General features: G+C 31.8%; 2 protein-coding genes across 6 annotated transcripts in view; one reads left to right on the top strand and one right to left on the bottom strand.

Moving 5' to 3' along the window:
• The window catches only part of LOC126736016 (transcriptional regulator ATRX homolog), a 181,542-nt gene that overhangs the window by 644 nt on the left and 159,252 nt on the right, over positions 1–21,646 (top strand). For all 4 annotated transcript variants that reach the window (XM_050440201.1, XM_050440200.1, XM_050440202.1 and 1 more), the window contains 3 exons: positions 65–521; positions 12,460–12,769; positions 14,973–15,248. In XM_050440201.1, the coding sequence (XP_050296158.1) occupies positions 81–521; positions 12,460–12,769; positions 14,973–15,248 (1,027 nt within the window). In that variant the 5' untranslated portion in view covers positions 65–80. The remainder of the gene's footprint in view (positions 1–64; positions 522–12,459; positions 12,770–14,972; positions 15,249–21,646) is intronic.
• LOC126736038 (protein phosphatase 1 regulatory subunit 21) overlaps positions 1–21,646 on the bottom strand; it is a 129,669-nt gene that overhangs the window by 61,900 nt on the left and 46,123 nt on the right. The window lies entirely within an intron of this gene.

Below are 21,646 nucleotides of genomic sequence, written 5' to 3'. Positions count from 1 at the left end.
TATAATTAAACATCCACTCTTCTCACTGCAATGAAAACTTTTTAATGTGAATATTTATTTTCAGCGAAATACCATCAAATATGACGGAGGAAATTGATATAGATCAGATGCTGGTAAAGTTCCAGGATGCTTTAGATGTATTAGCCAAATTGGATGATGTCGACGAGTTACTGAACAAACTGGACAGCCAAAACAATAGGACTGGTCTTAGAAAAGTAAAGGGCCTAATATCCAATATTCACACAAAAATAAATAATGTAAAGGAGAAAGTATATACAACATATAAACGTGTTAAAGTGCGCCAACATTCTAATATTGTGGAGGGTTCTTCCAGTGAATTAGAGGAAGTTAATGAGACAATTAACTTAAAGAACATACCTAGCCCTATTAATAATGATCATGATGCAACAAGTGAAATTGCTGTAGAAAATCAGTTAACACAGTCCAATACTCAAAGTGTAGAAACAAGTAATCAAAATTCTTTACTTGATAGTGATAAAGAGTCTTCAAATGGTGATAAGGTATGTATTTATAATAGTTTTCTTTAAAGGTCAGAATTATATTGGATTAAGGGTACAATTTGATAGAAACAATCAATTTCAACCTGAATAGGAATTGGAATTTAGTTGTTTGTCAATACAAATAATGTTTGTTTATTATCAAGCCTAACCCCATTATAGACACATTAGTATTTGCTTAATAGTCATAATGAATAGTTAGTTCATATCTTACATGAGTTTAATATGGGACTGCTAAACTAAATTCCATCTAATCTATGTATTTGTTTATTGTCTGTTAGATTAAAACACAAAGAATGATTGAAAATAAGTAAGTAATCCTAAAGAAGTTTACTCATTCATTATTTCTAAAGGTTCTAGTTGACTTTAGGTAACTCCAATTTTTAACATTTTTGAATATGAAATAGTAAGCTAATCTTCTTTAGATTGTTTTAAGCAAAAAAAATTGGAGGATGAGTAATATATTCTTTAATAAAATAATTAAAAAAAAAAAAAAAATTGTGAAAATGTGTACTATACAAACTTGTTTTCGAATATTCTCTGCAAGTGCTTCATGGCTTAATTCAAATTCATTTATTGCTCTTTTGATTACATAAAGTAATATTAAATTGTCAATTTAAGAATAGTACTAGAAGTGGGTCTCTATTTTATTGAGGGCGCACTTACCTCTGAAAAATATTTAGATTAAATATTGGAAAATATTTATTTTGCTTCAAAATCAGAAAGTACCTAGTTTAATTGAGGGGGTCAGAAGCCAAGGGATCCAAGCCGATTTTTTTTCAATATCAAGTTAAGTGCAGAAATCAAAACTTAATATATACATTTACTTGGTGGCAAAGAGATCCAAGCATAAAACAAGTCTTAATGGCTCCATCTATCAATAAGAAAATGTACTACTTACCATATCTTAACAGTTGTTTAGAGCTAAACGGGTCCAAGTATACTTGGATCCATTTGCAGCCAAGGAAACTGTTATATTCTGTTGATTACTAACGATTTTGTCAGTGTCAGTTGTCGTACTAAAATCATGAAAAGTAGTGATTGAAGGGCATTTTTAATTTCAAAATGCTTACATCAGACGATGAAAGAGGTAAGTAGTTATTATAGCAAGAAAAATTTCTATTTAAAATAAAAATTAAGGTACATATTTTATGATATCAATTTTTTAAGGTTATGATAATACAAATCAAGTTTTCTTTTCATTATAGCATTACAAATTCATATGGAACTAAGACCATAATCATAATAATTGCATTTTTTTCATTAATATTTAAATACCTACAACAGATTTTAATAAAATGACTCTTTTTCGGAGCCATTCTCCGACAACTTTGATATAGATGGAAATTATGTTCCAAGTAGCAGTGGTGGTGATGATGCTGAAGTGCAAAACTTGAATGAAGCTGGGAATGGGTCCAGAAAAAGGGTTCGTAAAACTGCGACATGGAAAAGAAATTGTTCAAAAATTCGAAGAAACAGTAGCTAGGAATATGTTGGTCGCAACTACATCATGCAAAATCTGTTAAGGCTTATGACCATACATGCAGATACAAGTGTACAGAAAATTTTATGGAGGAAGTTAGAAACACAATTTTTACTGATTATTGGAATCTAGGAAACAAAACTAATGGATGGGATCTACAGAGCACCTTTATTGCATCATGCATACAAAATAATGCTCCATCTAAAAATCACCAGACAAAAGAGTATTAGCACTGTGATAAAATAAACATGTATGCAAAGAGTTTTTTCTGAGAACTTTAGATATTAGCCGCAAACGGTTTTATAACGTCACAAAGAAAAAGAAGGAGTCTGGAGTCGTCCAAACGGATCAAAGGGAAAGACATGTCCCTAGCAATAAAATAGACGATGAGTCTTTAAACTTAGCAAAACAGCATATAAACCCATTCCCAAAATTTGTGAGTAATTATACTAGAAAAGACAATCCGAATCGCAAGTATATGTCTCCCGAGTTAAATGTAACAAAAATGTACAAGCTATACAAAGAATTTTGTCACGAAAAAGAAGCTCGACCATTAAAGCTGAGCAAATACCGCGACATTTTTAATACCCATTTCAACTTAGCTTTTCACCGACCATATTCAAATACATGTACAAAGTGTGACACGTTCATTACTCAGAAAAATTCTTGTGATCCAGAATCTGAAGAGGGCTCCCGCGTTGCCAGAAAACATGATCGTCATCTACGTCAAGCTGAAGTAGTCAAAAATTTAAAAAACGCCGCCAAGGAATCAGCAAGACAGTGTCCAGAAAAACGTGCTATTTGTTTTGATCTACAAAAAACCTTACCCACTCCGCATTTGACATGCAGCAAAGTATATTATTTGCGCCAGCTATGGACTTAGGATCTAGGAATCCATGATTTATCATCTGGAATTGGTAATATGTACATGTGGCATGAAGGTGAAGGGTCGAAAGGTTCTCAAGAAGTCATGTCATGTTTGCTGAAGTATATTCAAAGTTTGCCAAAAACAGTGACCCACATCGATGCATTCAGTGATAACTGTAGTGGTCAAAACAAGAACAAGAACATAATAAAATTTTGGATGTATATTGTGCAATTTACACATATCGAAAGTGTTGATCACCGTTTTTTGGTTTCGGGACATTCCTTTATGGAATGCGATCAAGATTTTGCCGTTATTGAAAAAGCAAAGAGACGGCTAACTCACGTTTTTGCTCCCGATGATTGGATTAATTTTATAGCAGGAGTCAGTAGAAAATGTATTGTAGTAAAAATGCAGCCTGAAGATTTTAAATCTATATCTCCCATGGACAACATCATAAAATCAAATCTTACAGGAATGAGTAAAATGCAATGGCTACTTTTCAAAAAAAAGTATCCAATGAAACTTTTTTATAAAGAATAATAGTGATTTTCCTTTCGAAGAAATGGATCTTTCTAAAAACACTGCCTTGCGTGGTAGACCTTCAAAAATTCTTCTACCTGCTCTATATGACAGTCCTCCAAAAATAAACTTAGCAAAATTCAATAACTTGATGCAGCTTCTACCATATGTACCACCAATACACCATGATTGGGTTCATTAAAACTGCAGGGCAAAGTGGTTCAGTTTGCTGATGATACCACCATTTTATGGAATCATAGAGATTCTGATAATGTTAGAGCCCAGGTTTTTAAGGATCTTAAGATTTTATCGGAGTGGTGTGCTGCAAACAGGCTTGTATTTAATGTGGGCAAAACCTTTATTATGGGATTTAAGTGTGACGTTCAGGGCCTTATGTTTAGTGAAAACTCCCCCTTGCAAAACAAAGAAAGCTGTAAGTTCCTTGGTATTACCATTGATGGTCGCCTTCGCTTCGAAGATCATATCCTAAATCTTGCATCAAAATTATCCTCTGGATGCTTTGCAGTAAGAATGGCGGGGCATGAGCTAGGAGGGGTAGTTGCACGTTCAGTGTACTTTTCTCTTATTGAGTCCCACCTTTGTTATGGCTTGCCTTTTTGGGGTTTAAGCAACAAGGGATTATTAAACATAATTTTTGTGATTCAAAAAAAAGCAGTTAGATACCTATGTTCCGCTGGGTTAAGAGATTCTTGTAAACCTCTCTTTATATCCCAAAAAATCCTAACTCTTTTTTCTCTTTTTATCTTAGAAACAGCTACACTTATTCATAAATGTCCTAAACCTCCCTCTAACACTGGTCATATGACTCGCCAGGTTAACGATTTTCCCTTACCAATCCCTAGATCCTCCCTCACCAAGAACTCACTTATATACCTTAGCAAAAAAATGTACAACCATGTTCCTCTATGTATCAGACAAATTTTAGAAGTTAAGAGATTCAAAAAGGAATTAAAATCACTTTTATTATTCAGGGCATATTATAGCCTTGACGATTTTTTTAATGATACCTTTTAACCTGTGCTCTGACATCATTTTAGTGTTTTAGTTTTGTTTCCTGTTAAATAATTTAATTTACTTCTTCTAAATTCTGTTTTATTGACAGCTTTACTTATTTTTTAATGAAATTTATCAAAAAGATGCTTTTTTTTCTCAATCTGTTTTGTTATGATTAATTTTGGTAATGTGTGTAAATTTTATGGTAAAATGTTTCGGATGTTATGTTTGTTTGAAATTTGAAATTTAAAGTGAATTTGGAATTTTTTAGTTTTCAGGATGCTTGTACACAAGATTTTGTTGTCTTACATAATATAGCACATTTTCTTTCTTTCTTTCTTTCTTTCTTTCTTTCTTTTTTTCTTTCTTTCTTTCTTTCTTTCTTTCTTTCTTTCTTTCTTTCTTTCTTTCTTTCTATAAGTCGTTGAATCCAGGACAGAGTTTGAATGCAGGCCATCAAACAAACGGGAGAAACGATGAAGATTATACTCTCGGTGACATGGTTGAATCAAATGATGATTAATATTAATACAAAATCTTCTGTAACTATTTTTTATTAAAGTCTATTCTATTATTTGAGAATTTTTATTACCTATCGAGTTACCTATCTACAAAAATAAATGATTATGTAGCATTTTTTCAAAATTGTTACAACACCCGCGTACCATAGTACGGCTCTGTGAATAAAATAAAGCCCAAACATTTTCAAAATCCATCCTAAATTATAAGTATAAGCAAAACAAAAAATTTGCAATACATAACTCATGCATTTTAGGGTTCTAGATTTTTTAATAAGTAAAAATATTTAAAATTAAAATTTCTCAATATTTATGTTTTGGTACTTAAACCCCTTGGCTTCTGACCCCCTCAATTGCACTTTACCCAAATGGTTAAAACCCATTTATATCAGCAGATTCGATATGGTTCCAAATGGCCAGCAAGGTTGCCAGATTTAACCCCATTGGTTTTTTATCTGTGGAGTTATCTAAAATGTAAAGTTTATTTTGATAAAACTGAAAGTTTAGAAGAATTAAAAAATAGAATTAGAGCTGAAATACAACAAATCTGGCCTCAAACTTGTATTCAATGCTGATAAGACTTGTTCTGGGCTTTAAGTGTAATGTAGAGGGTTTTTTGTTTGATGAGCAGAGCCCACTACATGGTAAGGATTATTGTCGATTTCTCGGCCTCTTCATTGATGAGAGTTTAAGGTTTGACAACCACATTTTGGGCCTCGCTGCTAAACTTTCTTCTGGTTGTTTTGCAGTCAGGGTTGCCAGGCATGAGTTGGGGGGGTTGTTTGCTCGTTCAGTTTATTTCGCTTTAATAGACTCTCATATCCGTTATGGGTTGCCATTTTGGGGTTTGTGCTCCAAGGGACTCTTTAACATGATTTTTACTATTCAGAAAGAAGCATTAACATATGTGTGGTGTTGGTCTGAGAGTCTCTTGTAAACCTCTTTTTGTAGCTGAAAGAATTTTAACAGTTTTCTCACTCTTTATATTGAAATATAAAGACTGATATATAAATACTATAAATATATAAAATATTAATATAAATATAAATACTTATAAACTGCAACACTCATACATAAGTCCGTAAGTCCACCATCCTGCACCAGTCATAATACTCGTCAAGTGGGCAACTTATCTCTTCCAATCCCCACCTCCTCACTTACGAGAAACTCTCTTATATTTATTAGTCATAAAATATTTAATCATGTTCCTTTTTCGATTAGGACTGTTACAGACCTTAAAAAGTTTAGGAGAGAACTAAAGAAATTAATCTTACCAAAAGCTTACTACAGCATTGAAGAGGATTTTAACGATTTATTTTAATATTTAAAATTATTTGGTTTTTTCTTTGTTTATATAAAATATGCTTCTATGTACAATCAAAATCGATTCTGTATTCTGTTTTTGTCCTGTATAGAAAGAAAGAAAGAAAGAAAGAAAATGTGCTATATTACGTAAGACAACAAAATCTTGTGTACAAGCATCCTAAAAACTAAAAAATTCCAAATTCACTTTAAATTTCAAACAAACATAACTTCTAAAACACTTTACCATAAAATTTACACACATTACCAAAATTAATCATAACAAAACAGATTGAGAAAAAAAAGCATCTTTTTGATAAATTTCATTAAAAAATAAGTAAAGCTGTCAATAAAACAGAATTTAGAAGAAGTAAATTACATTATTTAACAGGAAACAAAACTAAAACACTAAAATGATGTCAGAGCACAGGTTAAAAGGTATCATTAAAAAAATCGTCAAGGCTATAATATGCCCTGGATAATAAAAGTAAAATAAATAACCAAATAAATATTTGTATTATAAATTCTAGGATTAGGAAGCTTTTAGCATAAGTTTGTAAACTTAGCAAATAAAGTATATTTTGACTTTGACTTTGAAACAATAAGTAAAATATTACAAGAATTTGAATATTGACTTGATTACTGTTAGGAAGTTAATGGTCAACAATTTGAACATTTATTTAAATTTTTTTGATTTGTTATAACCTGTTCCAAAAATTCATGGTTGTTTATAAAGAATTTAATCGCAAATTTGTTAATAAATATTGAGGTTAGGTATAGGACATGGTATACAAAATATACTTAAAATTCTATACAGAGTTAAAAAATTAAAAATTTCTATTTAAACAAATTGAGTTGATAGTCGTAGCTCATTTTTGGTCTACCCTGTATACATGAATTCATCATCAACAAAATTGCGACAAAAAATAAAAATTAACGTAACATAAAGTGTTTTTTTTTCGAACACCTCTGAATTTTAAATGAATTTGTGCCAACATGCGTGTCCTCACTGTATGAATTCTGTTTCAAATCAAAGGCAAAGAATATAGAAGATACTCTTTTGGTATATAGCAGCTCTTCAATTTAAAGTGTAAAAGAAGATATAAAACATGACTCAAGCCTCCTTGAACAATGGTAATATCTTATGAACTTACCTTAAATGTTGAAAAATCAGGGCTTATATTTATTTCCTCTCAAAAAATGTCAAATGAACAACCATTGCTTTTCAAAGTTCCTAAATTAAAACACTCGAGTTCTATTAAATATCTTGGTCTTTGGATTGATGAGGTTCTTAATTGGGAATAACACAATGAAAATTTAAAAAAATAATTGTATACACTAGTGGATGTTTTAAAACGACTTTCTTGTATTGTTCCTGAACACCTGCTAAGATCTATTAATTATTCTCTTATTCACAGTTATGTACAATATTTGACAAGTGTATGGTTTCCAACAGCACATTATTTAACAAAACCAATAATAAACTTTACTAAGACAATTATCAACATATGGAAAACAGTATTTACCATAGTGGTGTAATAGTTTATAATACAATTCCTTTAGAATAAAGAACTTTTTTACTGGAATGGTTTAAAAGAATAGTTAAAATGTTTCTATCATAGTAAACTTACTATATTTTTATGCCATTCTTGTCATCTGGATTTATTTTCATTTTTGTTTCCAAAAAGGTTAGGCATTCTATACTTTTTCTACTATATTCATAATTTATATTATGTTTCTAATATAATACTAAAGACTTGCGTTATGTAATTTTTTTTGTTATTGCTGTACACTCTAATGGTTAGATAAGTTTATTCATTGATTTTAATATCTATCCAGTTTTATTGTTAAACTCTTAGTATGATGGTTATTATGGTACATATAGAAATTAGATTTTCTAGGTACCTAATATATTTACAATAGTAAACAATTTAATTTTGGTAATATACAGTATTGTGCATAAATATAGCAACAAGCGATGTTTTCAAAGATATTATTTGCTCCTTTATTTATTCCATATTATTTCTTTACTTTTAAGTACACGCCCCTGTATTATTTATCAATATACCCAGATATCATAAGATTGCCAATGCAGAGTAAGGAACTTCATGTTTGTTTATTTAGACAATGTGCATAAATATAGCAACATTCTTGTTTCGCATTTATTTTATCAGTTAAATATTGATTTACCTGCTGTAAAGTTGTTATTTTTGAATCTCAGAATTAACTTAAAATGGGTCGCTCACAAACCATCTCTGGTGATGTAAGAAAAATTATTGTGGAGCATTACGAAAATGGTGTTGGGCAGAGTGACATTGCAAGAAGCTTACGGCTTCACAGGTCAATCGTATCCAGAGTTTGCAAAAAATTTCGCCTTACTGGAATAGCTGCACCGGCGCCCATTCCTGGTAGACCCAGAAAAACAAATTTGAGGATGGATAGGCAGCTGCTACGAATTTCCAAAGAAAATTCTTTTTTGTTTTCTTCCCAAATTTTGGCAAAATTAAAAGAGGGTGGAGGAGTAAACCTCAGTTCTAGTCCCGTAAAGAGAAGATTACTTGATGCCAACTTACCTGCTCGTCGCCCCGCTAAAAAACTGTTACTTTTAAAGAAGAACGTCAAGGCTCGTTTTTACTTTGCCCAATCTCGTGTCCACTGGTCTGTAGCTTTTTTTTTTCCCAAGTACTTTATTGTCGAAAATTTGGTACACGTACACGAATTTTATTGACAAAGCTTAAGAAAATAAATACAATCAAATCAGATTTTACAAAACAAATATAAAAAATTTATACAACATATAAAATGCCTAAAAAAAAAAATGCAAGAGAAAAATGTTACAAACAAAATCTTTATAAAACAAAATATATGCATGTAGACAAAGGTAGCAGAGATAAAGGGACACATAAAGGTATGTTCAAAATTAAAATTAACAGATTAAAAGCTTAGCATCTACTACACAACATCCTCAGCCTTAAAAGTCTTCAATCGAATAAAAGGCTTTTAGAAGCAAATATGACTTCAGTTTACAACGAAACTGGCGCAAATACTGAACACTTCTTAATTCCACGCTAATGTGATTATAAATCACATTAGCGTGGATAAAACCGCGATATATAAATGAATCTTTGATAGATGTAAAATGAGGAATAGGAAGGGGAATATTATTAATCTGTCTGGTAGGATAACTGTGATGTCGGATTGGAAAACTGTTCTTATTTTTGAATATTAAACATGCAGTTTCCAAAATAAATAATGATGGTAGGGTCAAAATACGGCTCTCTTTGAAAAGATTACCACAATGCATTCTAGAATGGGCCTCAAATAAACTTCTGACAACCCTCTTTTGCAGCACAAAAACAGACTGAAACAGATAATTTGAACATGCACCCCAAAATGGAAGAGCATACCTTAAATGCGACTCGAACAAAGCAAAGTACACATCACGAGCAACATCTCTCCCCAGTTCATGAACGGTTGCCCTAACAGAGAAGCAGCCAGAAGCAAGTTTTTTATTTAACTTTATTATGTGGTCAGAAATCTTTAAATCTTTATCAATGACTAAACCAAGAAATGCAATAATATGAAAACCAATAATATGGGACTTTGACATATTTAAGCAAAGTTGATTGGAATCACACCATTGCTTCAATTTCAGGAGATCGGCTGTAACATCTCTGACAAGCTGCTTGGGATCTTTATTCGACCATAAAACCGTTGTGTCGTCGGCAAACAATGTAAAATGTCAACATATGTTAAGAGTAATAAGATCATTAATGTATACAAGAAATAGAAGGGGACCAAGAACTGACCCCTGTGGAACACCACAATCCACAGGCTCCCTACCAAAAAAGTCACCATTAAGGTACACAGACTGCTCGCGACCAGACAAATAGCACTCAAACCACTTCAGTGCAACACCCCTAACTCCATAAGCAGAAAGCTTCTGAAGCAGTATCCTATGACTCACACAATCAAAAGCTTTGGACAAGTCACAGAACACCGCCGCAGTCGCCTCTCTTCCATTAACACCCTGGAGAAGTTTGGACAAGAAATCAAACATAGCGTCAGAGGCTGATTGGAAGAAAGTCGTATTTAGTGATGAATTTAAATATAATTTATTTAGGACTGATGGAGTGATGTACTACGTCAGACACCCCAGTAAACAAAGATTAAACAAAAAGTACATTTGCCCCACAGTTAAACATGGAGAGGGAAATATTCTTGTATGGGGATGTTTCTCGGCTCGTGGCATGGGACCCATAGTAAGAATAGTGGGCAAAATGGATCATTTCATGTACAAAGACATTCTGCAAACACAATTAGTGCCATATATGGATGAAGTCATGCCAGTAACAGCCATATTTCAGCATGACAACGATCCAAAACATGCTTCTCAATTTGTTAAGAGGTGGCTATCCGATGAAAAAATAAATGTAATGGTCTGGCCATCTCAATCGCCAGACCTAAAGCCTATAGAGAATTTATGGCATTACATTGACACCAAAATCAGGCACCTAACATGCTCTAATACAAATATTCTCTTTGAAATAATGGAAAAGGCTTGGAAAGAAGTGAACATAGACTATATTATGAAATTAATTGAGTCCATGCCAAGACGATGTGCAGATGTTATAAAGGAGAAGGGGTACTACACGAAATATTGAATTGCTTTTAATTTAGTTGGATTATTTTTTGTTGCTATATTTTTAAATAATAAATTTGCATAAAACAATTTAGTGTTTTATTTATTATGATACAAAAAATATGATAATATGAAAATATAAACAGGCTCCAACTATTCTTGTAAATAATATATAAACCTTACTTATAGAATACGAGAGAGTATAAGCAGTGATCAAAGATATTGTATTACCCATTACTCATATATTCCCAAAATTAAATTATTACATACATGTTTATATTATACAAAAATTTGTATGTTTACTATTGTAATTATATTAGGTACCAGAAAACCTAATTTCTGTATGTACCATAATAACCATAATACTAAGAGTTTAACAATAAAAACCAACTGGATAAATATTAAAATAAGATATAGTTGTGCACCATTTGCTCAAACTCATAACAAAACTTAATTAGCTTGATAATTGAATGAAAAAAAGAGTTTTATTACTTTGAATCAAGAAAAACGATTCAGAATAATATTGAAAACTTTTTGAAATTAAGAGCTATAAAAGTGATACATTTCTAATTAAAAGCTCTTCTGTTCCCTGTCATCCTTACTGTTAGCGGCAAAATGTTGTATATTTTTACACTAAGGTAGTGAAGTGACCTAAGGCTTAGGTTGGTAGTACTATTGGGAATCAATAAGTTTCCTTCAACATTAAACCTTATAGAGTGAGTATGACTAACATGTACACCTATTTCAGGATTTTCATATATAACAGAACAAATACTTAAAATATATAGAGATAGAATTGCCAGTATTCTTTCACTGTAAAGAATGGTACGCTGTGGTATTCCTATCAGCTTCTCTGAGGTGATCCCTTAGAGATATAGGTATCATTAATTTTAGTTATCTGTTTTCGGTTCGCCAGATAACTCTTATAAACTTCTAACACAACCTCTCTGACACCATAAATATTTAGTACACTAATAAGGTTTTTATGAGGTACCATGTCAAAAGCCTTCTCTAGATCAAGAAATGTTGCAAGGCACTTTTTACCTTTATCAAGGTGTTTAATTATTGTTTTTGTGACCAGGAGTATAGCGACTGAAGTACTAATACTTGTGCAGAATCCGAATTGGTTTTTAGATAAAATGTTATTATCAGACAGGAATTTAGAGAGTCGTTCTTTTATGCATTTTTCAAAAATTTTGGCAAACTTTGTAATCACACTAATTGGATGAAAATTAGCAATTTTTGATCTTTTACCGGTTTTATAGATGGGAGTAACAACTGAGGTTTTAAAACATTCAGGGACAGTGCCCGATGTAAATATAAGATTGATTATATGTATTAATGGATTAATCATATACAGGTGAATTTTTTTTTATTATTTTAGTTTGTATTCCACTATAACCAGGCAAACAGTTGTTTTTGAGTGAATTTATATGTTCAATAATTTCGATTCTACAAACAGTTGTTAAAAACATTGAGTTCAGTGATCTATACTATACTTTGAAAATATATCTCTGGGTTTTTTATAAATAAACCTTTTTTTTTTCAAATGTTAAAAATTACTGAACTAATCTACTGTTTCACAACCTTTTCAGACCAACGAAAATATAGTTATCAATGAAACAAGAGAATCTGAATTAAACAGCAACTCTCCAAGAACGCCACCACGTGATTCGAGTTTACCATTTAATAGTGATGACTTTGTAGAGTCAACACCAGTTGTAAAAGTGGTAAATTCAAAAACAGTAGGTAATTCTGCAATAGAAATATCCGATAGTTTAATTGTGGAGAGCAGTGATAAAGAAGACAACAGTGAGGCAGAAAAAGAAATAGCACCTAATAATGTCAACATTAGTGAAAATGATTCTAAGGAAATGGAAACGAATCAAGATGAAGAAAAAGAAGGTGAGAATTACTTTACTATACTCTATTTCAGAAATGTATAGAGCAATAAACTGGGGAATTCCGTTCTGTTTGGCTTCATTTCGTGGTACTTCATAGGCGCAGGTACTTATAATATTTATGAATTTAATTTTCACGGATTAAATGCCTTTATTTTGAAAGAGATTAAATACTAAATAAATACTTTTAATCCTTTTGTATAGGTACCTATCTTTTAACGCTTTGTAACATGCAAAAATAGGGTCAGGTAATATATACAGACTATAAATACTTTTAAATCATATTTTAAACGTTAGTAGTCACTGCTACGCTGTAGTGTAATCACAATATTATTATCCCAATATTTAAAAAATGGAGGTATTCAGTCCAACGAAAAGATATACTAAAAATTCTCCACTATCGCTGAGTGAAAAAGTTATTATTTTAAATGTACATGATTGCATAAAACACGATTACCCTAGTTTTACTGTGCAAGAAATTGTTGAAAAATGTTCTCGAATGAGTGGAATTGGAAAGTCCACCATTTTCAAATTGTTGCGGGAAAGAAAAGTAGCAGGTCAAGTGGAATCTCCCAAGCAAAAGCCAGGACGACCTACAAAAGTCCTTGATGAAAATGCTAAATGTATAATTCGAAGAAAAGTTCACTCTTTTTATTTTAAAAAGGAAATACCCACCCTAGACAAAATTTTAATGGAGCTTGGCCGAGATGACAGTATTCCGTTGATAAGTAGAAAACTTTTATGGAAAACTTTAAAAAATATGGATTTTGCCTGGGAAAAGCATAACCGCAAAGCACTTTTACTGGAGAGCGACGAAATTGATTGTTGGAGACGACAATACTTGAGAAGTATCAAGCAGTACCGCAGGGAGCAAAAGAAAGTTTTTTATCTTGATGAGACGTGGATTAACGAAGGTTATATAGTCCAAAAAATGTGGCAAGACAAAAATATAACCAGTGCTCGCCAAGCTTTCATAGAAGGACTGTCTACGGGTATTAAAGTACCTTCGGGAAAAGGAAAAAGACTTATAATCACACATATTGGAAGCGAAGAGGGATTTTTAAAAGAAGGTCTGCTAACCTTTGAGTCGACTCGCACAGGAGATTACCATGAAGACATGAACTCAGACGTTTTCGAGGACTATTTTGGTGAAATGATAAAATTTCTTCCGGCTAATTCGGTGGTGGTTATGGATAACGCAAGCTATCATTCACGGCGAATAGAGAAGACGCCAACTTCAAGTTGGAGAAAGCAAGAAATTATCGATTTGCTGACTGCAAAAGGTATTGCGTTTGAAGCAAATTTGATAAAAAAAGAACTGCTGGCAATAGCAAACTTACACAAAACTCGTTTCATGAAATACGCCGTGGAAGATATAGCCGAAAAATATAATATAACTGTACTGCGCTTACCGCCATATCATTGCGAACTAAATCCTATAGAACTGATATGGGCGCAGGTAAAAGGATTTGTAGCAAGACAAAACACGACTTTTAAAATGAAAGATGTTAAGCTACTTGTTTGATCAATGATGTGGGATCTTGACAACCTCATCGATCAGACAGTCGATCCTTTAATTATAATGTCAAGAGGTGATGACAGTTCGTCAGATGACGAAGAAGACTACAATCTATTATAATTTAAAATTGTTATACACTGTTCAAAAAGTGCCAGATCCAAAAGTGACATTTTCAACTGTTTTACTCTACATATTATGTTCAATAAATTTGTGAGAAATTTGAAAAAAATATATTATTCCATTTAAACAAAAGTAACTTTCTAAAATAAAATAGCATTTAAGTACATTAATTATAAGGTAAAAAACAAGTCCCAGTTGCACGCCTTTGGCGAACCGTTTTCAATGTTTATCAGTGGGTAACAATGGGCAAAACTCATAAATTGACCCAAAACCCGGTGGCACTACCTGCAATCAACGAAAAGAAAGAATTTTACATTGAAACTAATACCCAACTAAGGTAGTGGCATAAAATATTTGCGGATCACCAGGTACCACTTTTGCATACCTAATGAGGTTTTATTGCTCTACACACTTCTGAAATAGAGTATAGTAGTTTGTTTGTTTAAATGACACACATGATATAATTTTCTCTTTAGTCAATTAATTTCAGGAACATCTAATTCGCAGATAAAAATTTGCATTTTATTATCGCTACGCCTTTCTTATCTTATTAATTTTTGTGTTATAGCTGCGTTAAAGAAACCATCCGCGGAGCATCCATTAAAAATAAAACTGGTGGACATTAATAAATTGTTGGCTCCCACCTCCAAACCAATGGATATGACTCCACCTCCAACTAAAGGTAGAAAAAGTGTTACTTTTGATTCTTCTGTTATTGTTTTGGACAGTTCCGATGAAGAAACTCCAAAGAAGACGCCAAAGGAAAGTGCAGCGAGCCCGTTAAAAAGTGCTTTAAGGAAGGGCTCCAACAAGGACGGAAGTTTGGTGGAGTTAAGTGATTCAGGTAAGTAACGTAATTATTATGTTTTTGTATCATCATCAATATAAGGAAATGTAACAAGTATAGTCGCTTCGCTCCTATACTTTTGGTTCGTGGGGACCAGTTTGGAACCTTTAGGTCTTGTCTGTGAAGGGCTATAAAGGAATTCTTAAAAAAAAAACAAAAATTATCAGGTGTACCAACGTTTATATGCCAAGGAAAGAGATGACCAGTGGTTGGGGTATCATGCTTCAAAGAACCATAATTTGTTGTGTGTCGATATACTGTCTTATATTTCAAATATCTGTCAAAATATATTAATTGTATTCTAAATTAAGCCTGAATACCAAATTCCAACAGAATCGGACCAATAGCAAAAAAGTTACGGTAGTCACGTGACCTGGGCTGAAACACAAATGTCAGTTATCTGTCATAATTTATTAGTTGTATCCTAAATAAACCATAAATACCAAAATTAGAGAGAAGTTCCCATAAGGGTCTATTTATTGGAATAGAACAAACGGGATTTTACGTCGATTCGTTTTTTCGATTTTTCTTTTTATTTTCAACAGTAATAGTCATAAAATATCAAAAGAATTGACAGGAGGAGAATAAGAAATAAAAGAAACCATCAACGAATTGAATCGAAACTATAGAAGCCGAGATATTAGTAAAAATGTGGGAAAAACAAAAGAAAATTGGTTTTTTCCCACGGTATCATTTTTTTTCTTAAAATAATTATTGACAAATTTTAGTTTTAGCCCTAAACTGGCAATTTTCACTAAAAAAACCCAAGAAAAAAATTTTTTTTTTTGGTCGAAAATCGAAAGGGGTATACCCACGAAAATTTTCAAAAAAATGGTTTTTATTTTTTTATTAATAAACTATAAATCTGACAACTTTTTGTATTAAATAAGAGTTCTTCGCTACATTAAGGGGTATTCGCCTGTTAAAACGAATCGGTTCTAGCTATTATACAATCGGAGAAAATTGGAAAAAACTATTAAACATAAATATCGAATTATCAAGAGCCCTATGGAAAATTTTCAATTTTTTATTTTTCTATCCTGTACTACTTCAGAGTATCTTTAAAAAAGATTATTACCAATTTGACTCTAAAATGAACGGAAAACCTATTTCTTTGCATTTTTCGATTTTCGAACAAAATCGGGCCCAAAATGAAAATTTTTCAAAACATGCTCCAAATTCAAAATTTCTTTTTTCTGGCTAGAGACCATTCAAAAAGTAATGAAAAAGCTTTATGACAAAATTTTTCAAAATCTATAATAATGCTACAATATTACGAAAGAAGATAAGTTCACTTTAAAGCCTATGTATTCGAACCGATGATATTTTAATTTTTTTTTTTAAGGCAAATTTACGAAATAATTTAACTAATTAAGATAAAAGGAATAGGGTAATACAAAATATTATCTATAAATATATACATATCATCTAATAGCAGATTTCAATCAAATAGAAAATTTTGATAGTCACGTGACCCTAGAACTCAATATTTTAAAATTTTGTAAAAAATCAACAATTGCATCCTAAATAAACCCCAAATTCCAAATTTGAACCCAATCGGATCAATAGCAAAAAAGTTATGGAAGTCACGTGACTTTAAAATTCAATCTGTCAAATTTCTGGCAACATTTATTACTTGCATCCCAAATAAAGCCTAAATACTAAATTTCAACCCAATCGGATCAATAGCAAAAGAATTATGAAAGTCACGTGACTTTAAAATATAATTTGTCAATTATCTGTTAAAATTTATTAATTGTATCCTAAATAAAGCATAAATACCAAATTTGAATCCAATCGGACTCATAGCAAAAAAGTTACAATAGTCACGTGACCCGGAAGTCAAATGTCAAATATCTGTCAAAATTTATTAATCTTATCCGAAATAGGTACTAGGTACCAAATTTCAACCAAATCGCACCAATACCAAAAAAGTTATGATACTCGACTAACCTTAAAAATCAATAATTTCAAAATTTTTTTATTTATATCCCAAAAGCAATGTTTAAGAATTATTAACATATATTAATAATAAACTAAATAGTAAAAACTCACCTAATATCTAAATTTTTATTTTAAATTAAATAGATGATTACGACTGACCCGTGTATATATTCGAATAATTTTAATAAAATAATCGGGCAAATTTCATTTCGTCTCACCCCGGTATAAAACCACTGACTTTTCAAAAAAACGGCATTTTTCGAAGACGTCAAAATGTTTGCCGAATTTTCCTGGCCGCAATACACAATTTCCCCAAATGATATGCACAGATTCGGAAAGCCCATTCATTTTCTGATTCGGTGCTTCCTTTCCCTGATCGTTTCCGGTTCATTTTCATTCATAATTTTACAAAAAACCCAACCAAGTCCCGGCCACCTGTCACGAGCAAAAAATTTTTACCCACCATGCGTCAAAGTATTGTTCCCACTAGCCATTTCATCAGAGTTTAGGTTGAAACCTCCAATTACCTGCAAAAACGCAAAAAAATGGACTTTTTTCATAAAATCGCATTTTTCGGGTACTTGTACTATCGCTGGAACCCTGAAATTTTAGTATGTGTTGTAAAACAAAATTTCGGATCTTTTAGATGATGTCTGATCTTTTCACCATGTACAGGGACGTGGCAAATGAATTAAACGCGAAAATTCGAATTGCTCAGAACCTATTAATGTTGGAAGATTGTAATTTTACATAAATAATGGGGTTATTAAAGTATTTAATGCCTGAGAATATAAATAGTCCAGGTGCCACTACGAAAAAGTTATTAAATAAAATGTGATTTTCGGGTCGGACCTTCATGGGTAAAGTTCATTATTGCTCGCCCTGTATGGTTCCCAAAAATTTCGGTTATATGCCATATGAAAGGTAAAAGATGAAGTTATTTTTTGAAAAAAAAAAAATTTCCCAAAATAAGTATCGTTTGGCGGAAAATCTCAAAAAACTGAAAATGCTAGAACTCGTAAAATAAATTTTTTACAAAAAAAAGCTCCAAGTATGTTAAATCTCTTATAAAATGAAGTCTTTTCGCCGAAACACTTTTTTTATAAAAATTTTTTTTTAGCCTCTGGAGAAGTTTGAATTTTTTTTTTAGTCACTTTTGTTCGCTTATAATAACTCACCCTGTATACCGATCTGGCCCAAAAAGTATACAGTTCTTAAGCCCCCACCGACCCTTATGTCCTAAAAATTTAAAGTTTTTTAAAGGCTTTTTATTTGAGTTCTCGCGTCTGAAAGGAATTTGACCCGTTTTTTTACGAATTTTTGACTTTGAGACAGTACCGCTCCGTTTGGTGGTACCCGAAAAAAAAGATCCATCATTCTCAATGTATTGAGAGGCCCTATGCCAAATTTCATCGTTTCGCTAGCCATACAGCCAAAGATATGAATTTTTATTTCCAAAAAAACACGATTTTTCGGGTCCGACGTGGCGTGCATAATATAGTCTGCGACAAAATATATAATAATATATTTTCCTTGACATTTATTGCTTCTCTTTTTTTATTTTGTCTGAAAAATACTTCTTACTTACGTCTTGAAAAGCACCAAGTACTTAATTTATAATATTTTGTTGCTTAAGAACGTATGAAAAGCAGAGTATAACTTCTTTATTAAATAAATTTAGAGAATTCTTATTATAGTATTTACGAGCCAAAAAATTAGCAGTTTAGTTGTTGATTTAATCGAGATTTTTTAAGGAGTTGATTTTTATTATTTCTCTTTTGTTGATTATGATTTATAATATTTTGGGACTTGAGATTTTTATGTATTTGAGGACAGTAAGTAGAGATATAAAGGTTTTTAAATTACAGATTTTAGAGTTTTATATTTGATTTGTTGAAAACAGCTTTGGCTTCTTAATCATTATTTTTAATAGCGAGTTTTGTGTAGTTTTTAGATGCGATTCATATGCACGACCCCATAATAATAACAACACATCTCAAGAGTTCAATTGAAGCTTTACAAACCATCAAAATATTTTTTTTTATTTAGAAAATCCCTCAATACATAGAATTTATTTAGGAGTGCTTTGATCTTTTTTGTAAGATTTGTAATATGAGTTTCACATTTTAATTTTTTTTCTTTTTTAAAAAAAGTAAAGTTTTTGTGAATTTCGATATATTAACCTAACAAAAAAATACTTGATCTTTAAAGTAGAGGAATTCTGAAACTTTTTTGTTCGACAGTTTTTGATGTATTTCTAAAAATAATGTGAAGGAGGGGGTATTCAAAGGTTTCTGTAAAAAACTCCCTATATCTTAGAAATGGCTTAATCGACTTTAACACAATTGTGTTCTTTTAAACATTATTATAACATCCATCGTTCTAGACGTCGTCGTGATAAGTCACGCTTATCACATGTGATTTTCGGTCTCTTTTTTTTATTTTTTTTACAAAGCACCTAGGTGAAGAACCTGTGTGTGCCTAATAATTAAAATTACATATTTGTAGCTATTCTATGATCAGAATTTTAATATACAGGGTGTCCCATTAGTGCGATAACGGACGATAGCTCCTTATACAGTAATACAAAAAAAAATTTACACAAATTTACTTTACTGTCTAAGGTGCATAACATAAAAATATTTTTGGATATACAGGGTGATTCATAAATGTGATATGATACCCAACTTTTTTAATTTAAATGGAACACCCTATATTTTATTGCATTTTTGGATTGCTTTTAAAATTCTGCATACCTTTTATCAAGCATCGTCTATACCAAAACTTACCCGTTTGTGAGATATTTAATATTTGATCAAAAAATCGACGTTTGCACGTCTTCACAAAAACAAAAATAATTCATTCATTTGGGATCCTACAAGCCAAATCTTTTGTAGGTTGTTAGTGCATACTTACACTTACTTTATGATCCTATGAGAATTTGATAATATTCTACAGGGTGTTCGCAATACTCTATCCAAAACCAAAAAAATGTAAACAACCATATCTTATTTTTTTCAAATGGAATGACCCATATTTTTTTATCTTAAAATGTTCACAATGTGATAAGCTTTCTTTTTTGTTAAGCATGTCCTATACCTATCTGTAATAGTTATCGAGTTTTTTACACTTTTTCCTAAGTTCGCCCTTAAAATCCACAATAGTCGCGTTTTAATTTAAAAGAAGTTTGCTTAGTTAGCCATGGAAATAACAATTGCTCAAAAATCAAGCAATTACTTTGACAGAAGATTTAGTGTTGTCAGTTTATCACTAAAGCGAAACATTTTTGCATTAAAAATTAATTTTTCATAAGAGGATATGGTGAAAATGATTTACTGTTTGGGTACAAGTGAGAAAAATTGTTTACTGGCAAGCAGAGTTTATGCACAGAGATATCTGGATGCGGAACGACATCCAAATCGATTGGCATTTGAAAGCCTAAAGGAGAGATTTGAAAGAACTGGAAATTTAAATTATGAAATGTCACACGACAAAAAAACAGGAGCAAATCCACAAAATGAAATGCTTGTTATGCAAGCCCTATTAGAAAATCCGAATGTCTCTTGTAGGCAAATTGAAAGGCAGTTGGACATTAAAAAATCCACTGTTAATAGAATCACCCGGAAACATAAATTTCATCCATATCACGTACAGCTTGTACAAGAATTAGGCGATCAAGATTTTGCTAATCGCCGAAACTTTTGCCGCCGGGCTTTGCATCAAATCCAACTGCAACAGGACGAAAAATGAATTTGTAAACCGACACAACTTCCATTATTACAGCGATGTAAATCCAAGGCATGTGATACCACTGGATCATCAACATAGATGGTCACCTAATGTATGGTATCATTGGGACAAAGCTTCTTGGACCATATTTCTTTGATGGGACAGTGAACGGTCAGAACTTTCTACATTTTTTCCAAAATGAATTCAAAGAAGAGCTGGATGATACCGTTACAAACAGTAAGACGAATGTGGCTACAATTAGATGGAGCGCCTCCTCATTTTAGCCATGTTGTGAGGGCCCATCTAAATGACCATTTTCGAAATAAATGGATTGGTAGGAGAGGACCAGTTGCTTGGCCCGCCAGATCTCCTGACCTCACAAAACTCGATTTTTCTTGTGAGGGTTTGTGAAAAATCGGGTTTATCAAAGGCCTGTTACCACCAAAAACGACATGAAGCAAAGAATTTGGAATGTTTTTCAAGAAGTAACTAGAGAAATGTTACAGAAAGTAAGCAGTTCTTTTGTTAAACGAATTCGTTTGTGTGATTAACACCAGGGTAGACATGTAGAACATTATTTATAGTTTAATGTACATACCTTTTTGGTTTAGTCATTTGTTGTTGTTATTGTTCACAATTTTAATTTTTTTTATTTAAGGAATATTTTTTTGTTGATTTTTCGATAAGTTTTAAGATTTTATTATTTGGTAAATTTTAAACAA

The sequence above is a fragment of the Anthonomus grandis genome, chromosome 5 (genome assembly GCF_022605725.1).
Source record: "Anthonomus grandis grandis chromosome 5, icAntGran1.3, whole genome shotgun sequence".
In the NCBI taxonomy this organism is placed as follows: domain Eukaryota; kingdom Metazoa; phylum Arthropoda; class Insecta; order Coleoptera; family Curculionidae; genus Anthonomus; species Anthonomus grandis.
The sequence above is the reverse complement of the archived record's forward strand: the minus strand, read 5'-3'. Positions and strand labels throughout refer to the sequence as shown.